Source organism: Nesoenas mayeri (genome assembly GCF_963082525.1).
Source record: "Nesoenas mayeri genome assembly, chromosome: 6".
Taxonomy (NCBI): Eukaryota; Metazoa; Chordata; class Aves; order Columbiformes; family Columbidae; genus Nesoenas; species Nesoenas mayeri.
In genome coordinates this window covers 32,508,766-32,526,807 of record NC_137545.1, presented here as the reverse complement: position 1 = coordinate 32,526,807, position 18,042 = coordinate 32,508,766, and the positions used below count along the sequence as shown (strand labels likewise).

The 18,042-nt window shown below is 41.9% G+C and overlaps 1 protein-coding gene across 1 annotated transcript in view; it reads left to right on the top strand.

Moving 5' to 3' along the window:
* Nucleotides 1–3,638: 3,638 nt before the first annotated feature.
* Nucleotides 3,639–18,042, top strand: part of SEMA5B (semaphorin 5B) — a gene marked incomplete at its 5' end in the record, with an annotated part of 133,026 nt that continues 118,622 nt past the window's right edge. The window contains one exon of the mRNA XM_080346504.1: nt 3,639–3,792. Within this exon, the coding sequence (XP_080202630.1) occupies nt 3,639–3,792 (154 nt within the window). The remainder of the gene's footprint in view (nt 3,793–18,042) is intronic.

Here is an 18,042-nt window from a genome sequence, read left to right as displayed (position 1 = left end):
AATCTTATTGGGCATTTTTATCCTTTTTTTTTTTTAACATGTCTGCATTGTGGGTGCAGGGGAGATAACTCAGATGGTAAAGATAGATCAAGATGAGCAAATAAAGAATTGAAACGATATGTCCTGTCTGAGATTTGAGTTTAACCGAGGATTTGAGCTCTTGTCTCTCATCTGCACTGAAACCTTGACAGCTGATTTCTTGAGCCCTAAGCCATTTTGAGCAGAGAGTCTAATAACAACTCTTTTTATAGCTTTTAACTGTATCTAACCGGCTTAATGCTAGGGCAAGTTCCAGCAGTGCAAACCACCACTAGCCTGGGCTGTGCTCAGGATGTGCAGTGTTTTAGCAATCTGGATGAGCACTGGTCCTAAACTCTAGCCCTCACAGGGAAAATCTGCAGCTTGGGCAAAATTGGGGGCTTGAGTTTGGCCATCTCCAGTAGAATTAAAATGTTTACTCTTAACTAGCTGCTGGACTACGCAAGCAATTACTAGTTTGCTTTTGGCATACAAACAGGATACTGCTTCATATTTGGAGTATTTTTTATTTTTTTCAGAAATAAAGTTGCAGCAGTTGTCAATAGCAATTACTGAGTTAGAGTCTCTCTTAAAATATTGAGGAAAAAAATGAGCAAGGAAGCCTTGGGAAGGGGCAGGTTGAAGGAGTAACCTCTTGCCATGCTGTCCGCTGTCTGAATCTTGTTCAGCTGATGCTCTAGGGCTCTGATGTCTGTTGCCCGTGGTCAAGCTGGCATTTACCCATTGACTCCAGTAGACACCAGTTCATGGCTGCATATGACACTGATTTTGTGCAGCTTCCCAGCCCATGAGAGCTCCACACATTTGATGGATGCAATTGGATGTAATAGATAAGGGACACAGGGAACGATACAGGTGGTTTTTAATGTTTCTCCTTCATCTTTGTTTGATCGTCTATTTCTACTTCATATCAAGTTTGGAACCATTATTTTCATGCACACTTTGGATTTCCCTTTGACAATAAAGAAAAAGAAGATGGAACTTTACCCCAAATATTGGTTACAGCTTTCTAAGGAACATTGAAGTCTCTTGGACTGTGGTAAAATCTCCCAGGGAAAGTGGCAGAAATCCAGCTACTTGGCACATTTTACAACTAGTCCAGACAAAACACTAGTAAATGTACTCTACTTTGGCACAGAATAGGCTGTGGGATGTTATGAAGCTTTCCTCTATGCAAGTTCATATAATTTCATTACCTTGATGACTGTGAAACTTGAATTCACATATCTGCTGATTCTAGACCACATAAGCCTTTAGAGGAGTGTGGGACCCTACCGTATGTCTTTGATTTAAGAATTTTTTTCACCTCGTTTGAGATCATTGTTTGGTTGCATAGTAAATGAAAATGGCCATATTGGCTCAGACCAAAAAATTGTCTAGTTTAGTACCTTATTTCTAAGATTAGCCAGTAGTGACTTCACTGGGAGGAGTAGAGCATTCATCATGTGAGATTTCCATGACTGTCTCTTCCAGTTTCCATTAATGACATCTGACATTAAAGTTCTTTTGCCATTTGTGCATATCCCACAAGAACCATCACCCACCTAAGGAAAGTTTGGCTTTGTTTCTTTTGGAACTTTTAATGGATCCGAGAGCTAAACATAATGGGTCTCCCTAGGGTTCACATCTCTGTGCTGTGTTTTACTTCTGGATCTGTACTGAAAAAAAACCAACGATCATTTGAAATAGTGGCTGAAAATATAATCTGATGCTTCATCATCAGTAGTTTTCATTACAGTGTGAATTGCACAACATCTCCATCATCTTGAGATGCCACAGTGCCCAGCTGTATACACCCTGCAGTGTGCTTGTGCTTAATGACTAAATGCTGTGCTGGCCTTAGCTTTGAGTGATTTCACATCTCTTACTTCTGCCAGTCCCATTTTTTTATTTAACATGATATTTGCTGTATTTTTTTTTAAGAAAAAAAAAAAAACAACAACCAACCCTGCATAGCTAAGTGCTGTAGAACCTCCTTTGGAAAACTGGATGGGGATTTTACACATCCCTGCATAAAATCTTCATGTATTTGGGGCTGGAAAAAATGTGAAATGCTGTAATCTCTCACTCAAACTAGCTAAGAAACCAAGTCCCTAGAGCTACCCCAAATCCTGAATGCCAATGCTATTTTCAGTCAATGGTATGTAGCTGCTGCTGAGGACACGCATAATGGATGCACTGGCAACTCATCTTTATGCCAGTGTTTAAAATCACAGAGAAATGTAGATAAGAATAAAACATAGGATCCATCTTTCAAGCCAGCTGTCTCCCATTGCTGCTGTAAGCAGCCTCTTCTTGGTCCTGTGATCCCCAAAAACATTTGCGAACTTCTTCCAGCTTCTTGATGTTGCGATGTTGTCCCCTATATTTGGAGTTCACTCCATACCATAAGCCTGTGATTGTGTTTTGGTGCCTCATGTTATCAGCCACCAGCCTGGCCACTTCAGCTCACCGAAGGTGCTTTGGAGACTCTGAACAAAAATGGATACTGGGCTCTGCAGGTGTTGACTGTTATGCTACCTTTATGAATCACTACACCCGTAGGATTTGAAAATCTCATTATGAGTGAATTCAGTCAGAATCAGCTTTATCGCTAGATAAGATTTAAGGCTAGGAGACTCCATTTGTTTGAAAACACGTGTTTGCAATAATTTAACAAAGTTACATATGCACATCAGTAAGATTAAATTTGGCGACACATATTTTCCTAAGCTGCAGCAGCATCTTGGGGAGCTGGTGGCGTGGGCTAATTAATCCTCCATCTCCTGCCTCAGGCCTGGTTGACCCAGAGGAGTTTTTAGAGCTATATCTTTTCTGGAACTGTTGTTAAAACCTGCTCACGTAGGAAAGCCATGACTTTCCCCTCTCCTAGGCTGGAGAGTGAAGGCTCCTCCTCCTCAGCTCTTGTGACTAGGAGCTACAGCATCCCATGGTAATGCAGGCAATTGACTCACTTCTCACCATTCTCCCCATTAAGAAGTTTTAATTTTTATGTTACCTTAATTAGCACTTTCCTACCAACACCTTTTAATTGGCTTTTCTTGTTTCAAGACATTTAAAACAGCAGTGCTAAAATGTATAAATCCCCTATTAGAACAGTATTAATTGCACATGTGTTTCGGCGATGACTGACGTTGGCCTTTCCTTAGCAATCTGTCAAATGTAGCATGACGTTTTAACACACACATCAGGAAACTGAGGAGGGAGGTGTCCACACTGGGGAACACATTTACGTCTGGAGTATTTGAGCTTTCGTGTTGTCAGCACTGGCCATTGCACACCAGCTACTGTATAAGGACATACACCCCAAAGCTACACAGAGATGTATATTTAAGGAGCTGCGCACTTCCATTCTGCTTGAAATTAGAAGCCCAAATACAGTTGTAAATTGTGTAGTTTTTTGTTAGGTGCTGTTTGTGGAATATTAAGCTGAATATTTAGCACAAGTGGGATTGGTATGGAAGGGGAACCTCCACCCTTCTCTACCCATGTTACGCACTCTGGATGAGCATTCGTCTTTCTCAAAGTGGAATTATTTGTGTTTCAGGTATCCTCCCTGGGCCTACCTTGGAAGCTAGATCTGCAACCGCCCTTCAGTCATGGTTGTTTCAAGATTAAAGGCCATCTCCCTGTCATTGCCAAGCCTTTTTCTTCTTGCTTTTCATCTCTCGGCATCACAGAATGTACTTGAATACTCTGAAGTTGAATATCAGCAATGTGTCAGGAAAGAGCACCCCACAATTGCTTTTGAAGGTAAGAGCTTCTATTCCTGTTTCAAGTTCCAGTAGGATGATCCATTTTGAAGTCCTTCCTGGTGGTGTTATGGATGATGGTTTAGTCTGTGCTGTTTTCCTTATACTTGCGATCCACAGGCCACTGCAAGTGGCCTAATGAATCATATTCCCTTTGATGCTTTACAGTCTTTTAACTCTGAGGTTTCACAGCAGTCACTTAATTCTGGCAATTTTGGTACTACTGGTCTAAGAATCCCGATTTTCAATTCTGCTACAGGGTCCTTGTAATCTTGTGCCACACTGAAACTCTGTTTCAGTTTCCATTTCTCTACCTGGAATCAGTAATGCTTATATACCTCACCTGGCTGGCTGGATCCAGACACTTATTAAGTGAAAAGTGATAAGAGAATTTGAACATACTTGAATGCAAGAGAAGTAAATTGTTTTATAATTGCAGGGAGTGTCTGATCTTTGTTGCTTGTTTTGTTTTGGTTTTGTTGTGTATTTATCACCTCTGCTAGTAGTTTTTCTGTCTTTCATCTGGGCAGTTAATTTGACAAGATCTTAAGGAAGTGAGAGGGGGCCTTTGTGCTGCAGCATCCTGCCAAGTGTGAGCAATCCTTTTACTGTTCTTCTGCAACATGGAATTTCTGCTGTCCTTATCCCAGTTGGATTTTCCATGAGTGTACATGTACTCCTAAGTTGCTGTCTGCCCAGTCTGTCCACTTATCCACACAACAGTTTGATCATTATATTGGTACCACTATTTTTTTCTGCGTTCAGCCCAGACTGGTGTGTTAAGCTCAGGGTGGCAGCTCCTTGCTAAAAACGGTTTCCTCCTAAATGTTGAAATATCGATTTTGGTTTCCATTTAAGGCTTTGCAATGCATCTCCAGTTACATTCTTTGCTGAAGGCAATTAAGTACCTTGCAATGTGTCTCTAGTTAGGTTCTCTGCTAGAAGCAATTTAGTTGTGGTTTTGTGACCTTTGAGGTAGGATTTCCAGGAAGAAAGTAGTCAAAGGCTTCCTTGCTGACCTTTCAGGGTTCTTCTAGAGAGCTTTACTCTTCTTCACACAGGATGAAACTCTTATCTCTTAATTTGGAAAGTGTAAGAGATTTCTTGTCTGTTTTCCATTATCTGTACTTTAAAGGTTTAAGTGGATTAAAATAAATTAGCAAAATCTTTAAGCCTACATGATATGGCACTGGCTCTAACCTTGCTCCAGTGGAATGAGTAAATAAACCTTGATTTTATTTGCCAAGTCTAACCATCTGTTTGACTGCGGAGGGCTGAAAGGAGAAACCTGTGTGCTTAAAAATGTGTTGTAACTCAGTTGGATATTTAAATAGATAATACAACCATGAGGATGTTGTAGGTGCAGAAAAGAGAAAAAATGTGTGCTCTTTCTATTAGCCAGGAGCACCAAACTTTGAGTTTACAGAGGGGGGTTTAGCAGGATCCAACACTGAGATCAATCATTCTGCAGGGAATATTAGAGCCCTAATTCCTCATGTTGAGGAATTGGTGGACATTTTTTGGCACTCAATATGCGTGCTCTCTGCAGAAGTGATGGCTGTGTCAACACACTCATCGTCTGCCAGTTTGCTTTGTTTTAATCAGGCATGAATTTTTCACAGAAAAAAATAATCTCTCCTCCCCTTTCACTGTTTTTGTTCCCTTCCTCTCTTTAATGATAGAGGGCAAAAACTGGTGTGAGTTAATTAGAACTTCACAATTATACAAAAGCAATAAAGATTGAAATTGCAGGCACATCAAGAAAATTACCTAGATTATCATTTGGGTCTCTTAAACCCAAGTTAGATTCAAAGTTTTGGCTTTTTCTCAGCACATCTTTCCTCATGGTTGCTCATGATACAGTTTAATGCTATATTTTCTGCTGCAAAACTCATCTGGAAAATACAGAGGAATAAAATTAGAGGCACCTTATTTCTACTGCACATAATATTTAAGTTCTATGAAAGAGGGCTCAAATCTCCAAAATACATCTCATTTCATAATATTATAAAGTTTGCACTGCCAGGAAAGATGTGTTCTGGTAAGGGGCTGTGAGATGAGTGATTTATCCTATCAGACTACATAGGGATCATGAGGGACAGGTTAGGAATTTGTGCTGTGAGCACTGTCCTGTGTGTTTGCACAGTACCAAACTAACACAACAGCGCCCCAGTTTCCCTGGGGCTTATAAATGATGCTCATTGTACAGTTCACCAACAATAATAATGTACCCAGTTTGGGCTTCTCATAATTTGATTGTTCTACTCTGTGCTTATAGTAAATCCAGTTAAAGTTTGATTTCCCTTGTCAGATCAATAAGAAAATGATCTTTTACTTCCCAGGAGCCTGTTTCTGGTGTCTTATTAGCTATTTGGTTGTGAGCAGATAGCTACATTAAGGATCTCGAATGCTTGTTTGTTTTTCAATGAGTTAATAAACTAGTGAAACAAGTCGGATATATTCTTAGTGCATCCTTTTTTATTCATACATACATGTACACATGCGTACAAGTCCTGTTTCACCGAACAGTATGTCATGTCGGCACAGATCCACAATGGACCACTCTGGTAAGCCACTGTTTCTAGTTCCTGTCAGTCATGCTCATCTTTCTTGTCTTTCCCATATGTATTTTAAAAGCAATAGATTAGTCCCTGCATTTGCAGCTGGGCTGTGCCCTTGCCATACTGTCCTGGTTCCTAGCAGTATCCTTCATTGCTCTTTCTTAGACAAAAAACACCTTTGCTGTTCATTAAAGACATTTGGAGTGCCTTTGTAACGTGCCTCTTGGGAAAGCCAGAACATCTTCTGCTATGGCAACACTACGTATGGTTCATTATTTCGAAAGCCAGAGCAATGACTGACAGGCGTACGTGTTTGTAATGGGTGCAGAGTGCTTAGTTTCTGCCTGTTTACCAAGGAAGTGCTTAAAAGTTTGCAAACTCACCTGTGTTGTACGAATCACTTGCATGTTCACAACTTGACTGGAAATGAGTTGTAGACAGGTTTCCACTTGCAGTTTCTACCATTATTTATTTCTCATTAGTTTATCCATTAAATCGCTATGCTCAGGAAAAAGTATGATAGACTTCCCAGGTCCTTCGCTGTTCTGTCTTCTAGGGCTTTCTCCCCTGAGCCATGGCAGGTAGTGTAAGCTGGAAGAACATCATTTCACAGAATCACAGAACGTTTGTCCCTGCTTTAATTATTGCAGCCTATCTTCATCCACAAAACCAGCTCAGCTGATCCCACGCTGAAGCACAGGAGAGAGGCAGACTTGGTTAAAAAGCTCATATCCCAGATCTTCTCAGGACTGCAAATCTCAGCTGCACGGACTGTATCATGACAGCTGGTGCGAGTCCTCAGTGTGTAGCATTTGACCCATTGTCTAATCCTCGGTCTTTCCTGGATGCAACAAGTTGCTCTGTCTGTTGCTTCAGGTTTTCAAAATGAATTAGTTTGGAGTGTATAAACTGGGTTTTCACTTCAGACTGTCTGTAATTATTACCTCCTACCCGATGAATATGATTCAGGTTGCTTGAATGCAGCCTGCCATATATTTTCTCAATATTTTCTTCCTTTAAACAACATTTTATTGAAATGTGGCCAGCTTCAAACACTGAAATCTGTGGGGAGCAGTTAAGTGTTCACTTGTTGTATTGAAAGCAAAAACTGTTTTAACTTTGTGGGCTGAAGGATAATAGGGTATGATTTATTTCTTTTGAAGGTTCTTGACATTTTACCAAACACCCTCACTATTGTTGAATTGGTCACTAATACATTATTCACTTTACCGTATATTGATGGTAAAAAGCACATTAGCATCCATCAACTCTGAAAGCCAACTAGGAAAACCCCTTAGGAAATTCTGATAAAGATTTACAGTTTTCTTGAACAAGTGAGATTTTGACAATCCAAATCGAAATTTTAGTTAACAAAGGGTGAAGATTGTGATGCAAAGTATGAGACATATATCTGCCTAAATGTCAAAGGGAAGGCAAAATACATTGTGGGAGAATTGCCTTCTAGCTCATAGCCTTGCTGCCCTTGAATTGCCACACAGGGAGCCCAGACATTAACTGGTGATGAAGTGTTGACTGGAGGGTGGTGGCATCCTATGGGTGCTACAGAATATTTGACCTTCAGTGCATTTCAGTATAGGTTTTGTTTCTATTAAGAAAGCCTTGTGGCAATTTTCTTTTTAATCTTGAAAAATGGAACTGTGGCAAATGAAGCTGATATTTTCTTCCTTAGGGTTGATATAGAATTTGTTTGAAAATTATGACTAATAATGTCATAAATATACAGTGGTTAGAGAATTAATTTGCTCTCAGGCAAAACTTGTGAAAATTACACAAAGGAACTCTCAATGTATTTTTCATTCCATAATAATAATTATAACAATAATGATGCTAGTTCTTTGACACTTTCCTATTAATGGTGTCCAAGACACTTCGCAAATAATCACAGTAATATTTGATTGAAAAAATTGTTCAGTGTTCTGTTCCTTGGGGCTTCAAAAAGAAAAGGTGTCTTGGAAGAGTGCCATTCATTCATAAAATGCTTTGGACAGAGCAAATAGTGACAAACAGGAGAGAAAAGGAAGACTTTATGGTGAAGCTTCAGGGAGCAAAGTGATTGAGTAACTCCTACATATTGGAGTGAAGGAAGGTAAAAGTTTAAAGAGGTATGATAGCTCAGGTGAAGGAGCAGCCTCTGACCATGAGTGGTGGTGATGATGAGGGGCAGCGTATGCTCAGCACCAGGATTGAGTGAGGTGGACTCACAATGTGTAGGAACAAGTACTTAGGTCACCAGTACAATATGCATGGGCCAAGGCCATGAAAAGCTCTGGTCAACAGCAGAGTAGCTTGTTTATATTTTCCAGAGGTACTGATGGTGTAACTGAGGCTGACAGCAGCAGGTAACATCAACATGTGCGTGGTCCTTTCTTTGGAACAGTGGCTGGATGTAGGACATAGAAGTGGGCTGTCTCTTCAGATCCCAGGCAGCATCTCAGAGAAAGGAAATAGGGTGGAAAGCAAAGCCAGCTGCTTTTCTTCTTTTTCTGTAGTTCAGTGCAAACAAAGACATGCCTTATGGAGATTTCATTCTCAATTTTAAAGTTTACTTAGTTCCCTAACTGAGTAAGTTTGTGAACCAGTGATATGGCAGACCTCATTTATTTAGCACATCTGCTTCTGATGAGTGTTAATATATCACATTCTCCTAAAACCTTCCATTAAAGGGTGTCATTATGCCTTGATAAAGTTCACTTTACTACTAGCAATCTCATAAGAAATATTATTGTTTAATCATGCGGGGTTCACCCTGGAAAGCCGCGAACAGTCTCGGCTCAGTCAAGCACTTAATATGTACTTACCTTGAAGTGAATGGGTTTGTGTACTTGAAACCAAGCGTAAGCTTGTGTGCTGAGCTAGGCCACAAAGTGCACAGCACTGAAACATCAAGTCTGTAATTGGGAATCCCAGCATATCATATTGTTTCTAGTGAGTTCTGCTGCCATAGGTCCAGCTGGCCAAGTTGTTCTAACATGGTTGAATGAAGTGGTTATGAAATCTAACATGTTCCTGGCCTTAGTATAGGATTAGCTGGATGGAAGTCTGTGATCTGCAGTGCACACTAGACTGGGTTAGAGATTTTCATGATCACTTCTAGCCTTGGGAGGTGCAGGTAAAATCCTGAAGGAACTCCTGTGCTTTGACTTAAAAAGCTCTGACTTCATAGATCATCCATTCTTTCCTTTTTATAACATTGGACGATCTTTAGAATGTGTTTTAATGGAAGTGCTTGAGCTGCAAAATTCAGATTAGTGTTTTATACATGGGGATTACTCTGTTTTACAACACATTAATAAAAGAGGTCGAGGTCATGGGTGAAATGTGGTCTTTGATAATCCTTTTCTATTATTAGCCAAATTCCAATTTAAAAACACTGATCTTTATGAGAACAGGTTCATTTCAAAAGTCTTTCAGGATTTTATAGCCTGTGCTCCAGTTCATTGGTGTAATTGACTCATGGTGGGACCTTTGTCCATGGGAGTCCTCATAGGCCTGGCTGGCTAAAAAGCTGTGTGTTTGGCTTGGAGTCTCCAGTTCAGTTTCTGGTGAGCCAGTGAAGAGGGTCACCTTCTGTTTCAGATGTTCATCAAAATCAGATGCATCTGCTTCTGTGGCAGGTCTGGGTACCTGCAGATGAAACTCACAGAGAGTTCAGCCATGATTTCTCTGCTCCCTCCTGCATTCTCACTAGTGAAACCAGTTGTCCTGGATCTTCCACTGTCTCTGCTGGCACAAGTGGCTGGTGTAGATACGTAGCTGTAAGAATAATAATAAAAAAAAATGCCTCCAAATATGGATGGTTGAACAATGAGAAAGAAGCGTTTTTTCCATCAGACTGCAGAGGCTGTAGAGCCAAGATGCAGCTTGCTTTCCTGTCTGAAAAAAGGGATTATACTGATCAGAATGTTGTAGGAAGCTGCAAGTGATGCATGAGCACTCACCTTATCTTCCTCAGCAAGGGAGATTGTGTGACAGCTGCAGGGCTTGTCTCAGTAAACAATGGATCCTAATACTTGAACACTCTGCAGTGTCCTTAAGAAAACAATAAAACTCTGGGTTTCCCAGCTGTGTGTGGCACTGGTCAGCAGTGTTTCAGATGGTGGTGGTGGGGCACAGGGCTATGGCTGTGTGACATCGTGCAGTGCCATGTGGGGTAGCTGGCAAGATTTTGGAGGAAGGTTATTGAGGAGGGGAGGCAGCTTTAGGGGAGTGTTTGCCCCAGTGAGTAGCCTGCTGAGGAAACAGTCCTGTGCTGTGTAGACACACACCTTTGGTCCTGTCAATCCAAGTGTGGCAAATGGAACTCATGGATGTGCACCTGTACGCTATACTCTTGCAGCACTGTGTGATGTCCTGTTGCTCTTGATTGGCCATTGCCAGTGAGGATCTGTAGTGCTGTACGTTGAGTCACCATCCCTAGAGGTATTTAAAAGATGTGTAGATGTAGCACATAGCGACATGGTTTAGTGGTGGATTTGGCAGTGTCAGGTTTATGGTTGGACTTGATAATCTTAAAGGTCTTTTCCAACCTTAATGATTCTATAATTTTATGGTTCTGTGTTAGTTGGGGTTTGAGATCTTGTGAGGATCTGAGCAACAGGAGCTGTGCTGAAGAGGGAAGAGTGTCTCTCATGTTACATGACTTCTTTCCCAGTCCCCCAGCCTAAGGCCTTGGCACTCATCGAGTGGAAGCCTCCTGGATCTTCCCTGGGGTAGGTCTTGATTTAGCTTCTGCCTGCCCTTCACTATGTGCAAATAGGAACCCAAGTGAAACAGAGAATGGGCCAAGACTGACCTCTCTGGAACAGAAATGCTGAAGAACTATAGAAATGTGCAGTACTGGGAATGTGACTCACAGTCCTTTGTTCTCCTTCCTTGGGGGAGCCCCAGGACAACTTAACAGTACGCTGTTCCATACTGGGAGTGAGCGCTAGTTCGTGCTTATTGTCTGGTGTTTTCTTCATCTGGGATTGAATCCCTCGGTTCTTCCCCATATACTGGTGTGTTTTGCCAGCTGCTCCACATTAATAATAAAAAAGTAAATAAGCAGTCATAATTGTACTTTTGCAAAAATTACATTTGGACTAAGTTCTTTTTTCTCCATACTGAAACAATTTAGCAACACTTGTTTTGAAGAAATGATTAAAATTTATGAAACAGAGTCAAGATGCTCGGTATGCATCAGCAACAGTTAGTGCCTCCTGTGCATCGCATGCTTTACAGATAATGAGGCCTTGATGCACTCTCCAGTATCCCTAAACTTATTTAACATGTGGAAGCCCTGAGACACTAAATAGTTTCCTGATTTGCCCAAGACACAGAGGACTCCAGTGTCATTGCCACTGGGCATTTAGGACCACATTGCCTACATCTCCAGATGTCATTTCTCTCTTGAGATGGATGAAGCTCAGCAAGATTAGTTCAAGGAGGAGCTGTAGACAGTGATGGGAGAGGTGCAAAATCATCTAGATTTGACATAACTTTAAATGATAACATGTCTAGGTTACTATGATTATTGTGATTCTTGTGACGCTTTGAAGGTATGACCTGAGTCTTTGGTTCCTTGTTCGATGTTTGTGTTGTGTTTTTTATTTGTTTGTTTTTACCAGGGTAGTAAAAAACAGAGCTTTTTCTTATGTCTTCTTCCCTTCCTTGGTAGCTGAGAGTTGGCACTGTTCCCTCTTTCATGATAACAAGAGAGAAAAAGTCTTATTCTTCCTTCTTCCAGTTATCTCCTATCCCCATGTTCTTGGACAGGCCGGAGAGGGTCATTAGCAATTATTTTGGTTCTTGGATCTCATTGAAAGGGGGTGGCTTACTGCAAGCAGCTATCACAGTGACTCTCAGGACACTCATGGGTTGCCTCATTGTTTCTCTCATCTGAGGAGGAGTTTCGTAGTTGGCCAAGATGGGAAGAATTGATTGAGTGCACAGGAAATGAGGTAGAAACATGGCTGTAAGGTGAAGACTGCTAGAAAAGAAAGCAGGAGTGGGAGGGGAGGTGAATGTGGGGTCAGAGGGGTAAACTGAGTGAAGCTATGAAAATGATACAGCTGGAAGAACGTCTGAGTTGGATTTGGGCATTGAGAGGAGAAAGAAGAAAACTGCTGGTTTGGCCCATTTTATAGAAAGAGGTGTGCTCTGCCAACAGCCTTCTGAGTCCTCACAACTGTGAGTGGAGATGAAAGATTTAAGAAGGCAATGAAGTTAGAAATTGCAGCAGTTGGGATAGGACATATTTAATGTACAATTAAAGTATTCAATGGATCAGGTTAAAGAAAGAGAGAATACCAGTAATGAGGTGGAGGTGGTGATGGGAAGACAAGACAGCAGGGTGATATGTGTGTGTAGGAGGACTTTTGGGGTAAAGCCAGCTTGAGTTTTTAGGCCTCATGAGTAAAGCTGAGCTCTGAGTGCTGACACATTTGTTTGCTCAGCTTTGCCCGCACAGCAGAAGATTTCTCCTTCCCCTAATAAATTTACCGAATTGTGGAGTGGTTTTGTGTTGTGGAGGCTACTTTTGCATCTCGGCATGGAGTAGGAGTGAAAGTTATTTTCCAATGACTAACCTGTGGTGTGACCTACAACAGAGAGCTAAAATTTAAAATGAGGCTGATATTAAAAAATGATTCATTGTCAGTCTAATAAAGATAACACTGTAAGTAGACTTTAGCTTCTGTATATCCTTGGACGTGTCCACACTTAGTACATTTGAGAAGAAAGGTAGTAGCATGGGTGGTCATTGGCCTTCTGATGTTTGGGTACAGCCTTCTTTGCTTTGTCTCTGATGGATTCTGGTCAGTGGCCCACACAGAAGAGGAACTGTGGCCTCAGACTTAGCAAGCAATTGTCTGCTTCATGAAGAATGCTCTGAATACGGGAATGATTGAAGCAGAGTATGGTCTGAGATGGTATTAATAGATCTGATTCTGGAAAGGGGACATTTCGTCAGTGTCTACCAAGAAGACAGCCTGAGACCTTACCTTGTGCAAAATGTTTTGCATCTCTTGGTCATTGTTGCGATCCAGCACTGAGAGTCCTCCAAGCTATTGGGCAGCCTGAAAAAGATTTAAGTGGTTGAGTACTTGCAAACTGGAGTATCTACCAGTCACTAAACACAGTTTGCTCTGTGCCAGGGCTAAAGCAAACCAGGAGAGGAGATTTTACAGTTCAGAAGTCATGGCGGTCATCTGTGCCTCCCCATGAATGGTTAATTACTCAGTAATTAAACACGCCATGAATGAGTAGGCTGAGTTAAGAGAACGTATTAGAGATCATAACAAGGGAATAAGAGAAGCACTCAATGTGTCGCCAAGTTAACATTGCACAAAAGTAGGTCTGAATATCTGCAGAACAGGTATTTATTTATTCCCATTGAGTTTGGCAGGCCTTGAGTGTTACGTGTATGCTCTACTTCATTGCACAAGCCTTTACTGTTGAATCAGCTTATTTTACAGGGACTTCGTGTAATGTATGTGGTTTAGTTTGTATTTTCTGGAATGGTGTCCCTGAAGCTTCCTTCTTGTTCCCAATTTTCCTCCCTTAAGGTCTTTTAATGGAATCTTTGAATATACCCTTGTTTTGAACAAAAAAAGAGAATTATTCGTCCTGTTTAGTTTAGCTTCTTTTGCTCCAGACTAGGAAATCCACTCTGAGAATTACTCCGGAAGAGATGTCCTTGGATAACACAGCGGTTAGCCGTGCTCCGTGCACTTAGCGATAGCTTTGCACTTTCAAGGCATGGGCATTTAACCTCTCTGCTCTTGTGTGGTGTGTGCTGGCTGCACAAATCTGTTCCAGCCTGCTGGAGCTGGGGCTGCCAGTGGGCTCGAGTGAGCTGAAGCAGTAAATGATGTCCCTCAGACAGAGAAGTCTCAACTCAATTTTACACACTTCTTTCCTCCAAAACACACAGGGTAAGGGAGAGGTGGGGAGCAGCTGGTTTTGAGGAGATGAAGGCTCAAGTATTACCAGGTTTACCACATCTTTAGAAGCTGATCCAAACCCCATCAAGCTCAGTGGAAAACTGCCAATGATTTGAAGGGCCGCTGGATCAGGGCCTTAAACCCGGCTCCTGCCATTTGGCACATCGTTCTTTGTGCAGCTGAGTAATCCTCCTTGCAGCCCTGTGCTCTCAGGAAGCCGGTGCAGAGCAGCGTGCAGGCTGCAGGGACCACCCTCTGAAATGGCAGAGGGCCTCTTTTCACCTTGTCTTGTGCATGCACAAAAGCCTGAGCACAGCTGTGTTGGCAGACTTACATTTCCTGAGAAGCTTTGCTGCCCCTGCAGCTGGTTACCTGAGCCACCTTGAGCTGTGGAGGGACTTGCAGAGCTTTAGAGGCTCTGAATCAGATGTCTGGTGATAGATGGTGTTGGAAACTATTAAACTTTTGTTCATTGGTCCTCATGTGGAGGAAGTGAGAGCATGGATCTTTAACCCCCTGGAAATGATTAGGGATGAGGAGCACAAAGGAGGCCTTGATGAACATTTTGCCCCTAAGCTGTGTGATTCCTTTCTTTCCAGCTCCTGCTGCCGACATGCAAAGCCAGGGCCTTGGTTTCTAATTTTTCATACTGTTTTTAAACAGATACTTTTGCAAATGTAAACATGCCCCAGCACTCAAAGTTTCCAGCCAAATTAAAGAGTCAGCACTGGAAAAATCAGCCTTCTGAGAAAGGTCAAATACAAAGAAATGCTGGAGTTCATTGGGTCCATATGTGTAAACTTCAGCTAATATGGGATAGACCCAGGGCAGCACTTACCTTGGAGAACTGAACTAGTTTCAAAATGAAAGGCTGGAACTGTCCTTAGGGATGACTGTGGCCTGAGAGGTAGATTTGAATGTATCGAATGAAAAAAGACCCATGTCCTGACTCTTGCTCGCATTTCCATTCCACTTTATCCTTTCCCTCTTAGCAAGAAGAAAAAAGGTTGGGAAGGAAAATGCGCTGTTTGGCATTAATTCTGACAACTCACGTTTAGACATTGGTAGTTGGGATCGTGCTGGGTTTAATAATCTCCAACTACATGCCTATAAAAGCTTAATTTTGCTATGAGGATGCATGCCTTGCAGCCTTTAATTTAATAACCGGGAAGGGTTTCTTTATAAGTTGTACCACCTGCAGTAGTAATAGAAATCAAGACAGTGCCTGTTATTTCTTGGGCTTGATTGACATTTCAGCCAACATGGAAAGATTCAAGCTACCTACTGCCTTTAATTTTTTAAAATTTTTTTTTTAACCTGTAATTTATCAGAGCTTGCCATTAAAAGGAAGAACTGATGAGTGAAGCTTTTGCTTAGAGCAGCAGATGAAGAAATATTCTTCCTGCCACTGCCCTGTAATAGTGGTTTAGTTAGTAGGAAAGAGTCAGTAGGAGAGGAGGTAAAATGACAAGAGAAATTATGGCCTAAAAGCAGGATTCTTAAAAGGTATCATCATTATATAGCAATCCCCTAATCCCACCCCCATCAGCCAACAGAAGTGCCAGGAGATCTGTAGCACATGTCAGCCAGCTAACTTGCCTGAAAGGTGTTATTGTTGCTGGCTCTGCTGCTTGGCTCAGAAATGTCTCTGCAGCTAAAGAGCTACAGGAAAAGAAGACAGAGCCCCATTAGGTAGGAGAATGCCAGGGGTGAAACTGCGGTGTCTCCCTGGTGCTGGTACATCATTAAAGGTCCTAGAGGAGTGTAGGAGGTGGAGATGCTAGAAGGTTAGATGGGCTGAATTATTCCTTAACTCATGCCTTTTCATTGAAGAGCAGAGGAGGGACATGTGCCGTGTGTGGTTCCGCAGTGTGACAGCAATGCTGAGAAGGGCTGGAAGCCTCCAGCTCTTGGTGACAGGGTTTTTAGATTGAGAGGGTGGAGGACTCATTGTCAGAGAGGCCCTGGCAGTGTCCAGTTAGGTGAGGCATGGGACTAGGCCTGATGATGTTCAGCTCCATGGTGAGGGAACTTAGGAGATGTTAGAAGACATGGTGGTGTTCAGGGCAGAAGCAGAAGCTCCGTGGCAAGGTTGTGCTTTGGAAAGGGAAGCACGTTACTTTGTAGAATATAAGGACAAGTAGAATATAAGGACTTTTATATGGTTTTTTCTTAGGGTTTTATAACTGAAGGGCTTGATTAGGTTTCACCCGTCCCTGGAGGGAGAAATTGCTCAACAACTATTCTTACGTCAAAGACTTTAAACCGTTGTACTTCTGTAACCCTACAAAGCATGCCAAAGTGCCAAAGACCTAAATGAGATTCCTCATCAGCACTGTCATCTTGCCCCTGGGGAAAGCAGAGCTAATGCCTACAACAAAACACTGAAACCTGATGGCCTTCAGTGAGACTTCTCAGTTTGTCATTGGTGATATAAAAGGACAATGGAGCACGATTTTTGAGAGCTCTTTTGAACCGGTCTGGACTGCGTCATTATTTTTATGAGTCATCAAGTCATTGGCCTGTGTACTGGTATCCTGTTGGCTCGAGGCCAGAAGATATTACCTTTCATGTTGAGCCTCCTGGATCTCCAACATCCAGTCCTTGAATGCAGCAGGTTACTTGTCAACAGGTCACAGAGGGATTACAGAAGTACTGATTTGCTGTCATTTGTGCCTTGCTCCCTCAGATACTTGGTATTCTCCATGTATTTAACAGCCATAGCAGTTAACAGTTGGAATAAATTCCCAAGAGAATTCTTCACTGTAAAGCTGGATGGCCTTCTGGAAGATACATATTAATCTATCCCGTTATTTTGTGCAGTAAAGGTGTAAAGTGGGAGGCTGAAATTCTGTGATCTGTGAGACATACAAGGTCAAAGCTGGTAACTGTTGAAAGCTGGGATTGTGTGAATGCCTTAGCATCATGCCTGAGAGTACTCTAAAAATAATAATTCCACTTTTTTTAAAAAAAACAGGTGCATTTTTTATTACACCAGGACTATCTGCCATAGATCTCTCAAGAGATATTGTGTTAATATACGTAGCTTCTGGAAGATCTTTGTCTCCGTGAGCATAGTGTAGCCCAATCTATTGCTTTTCATTTAACCTGTGTGATTGTAGTTTGGACAATTGCCTAGATTGGCAAACCCAAGCTAGTTGATAGAGCCAGTCCCAAGCTTGTGCAATCTCTCAGCCACAAAAATGCTGTGATGGCTTCCCACATCTAAATCAAGGAAAGATTTAATTGACAGGGATCCCAGATGTTAGGTAAAGTGAAACCTAGAAGAGAACCTGAACTCTGAAAGAGAAGGTTAAACTTGTCCTTGGAGCAGCCAGGTCTTGAGTACAGATCACCTCTATGGTAACGTGGTTTTTAGTTGACCCCACCATCCCTTTCTGGAGGGCAGCAGTTTCCCATTGCTTGGCACGGAAGGAAAGGCTGTGGAGGTGTCACGGCAGGCAGTCCTGTGCTTTACACCGCTTAACCCTGGCACTGGAGATGGTTCCCCTGCTTTAACAGAAGTAAAATAGAGCTGCTGTTGTCTTCGAAACCAATGCTGACACTCCATCCTGGATGTGAAAATAACTGCTGAGACAGCCCTGTGTTTATGTGCAGGGTTTTTTTTTGTTTTTGCATGTTCTGTGGAGAATCAGAGTAAATAGAAACCCTTTAAATAGATTATTAATTAGCCTTCCCCTGACAGGTAATGCGGTAGGAAATCCATTAGTGGATGTCCGGGTGAAC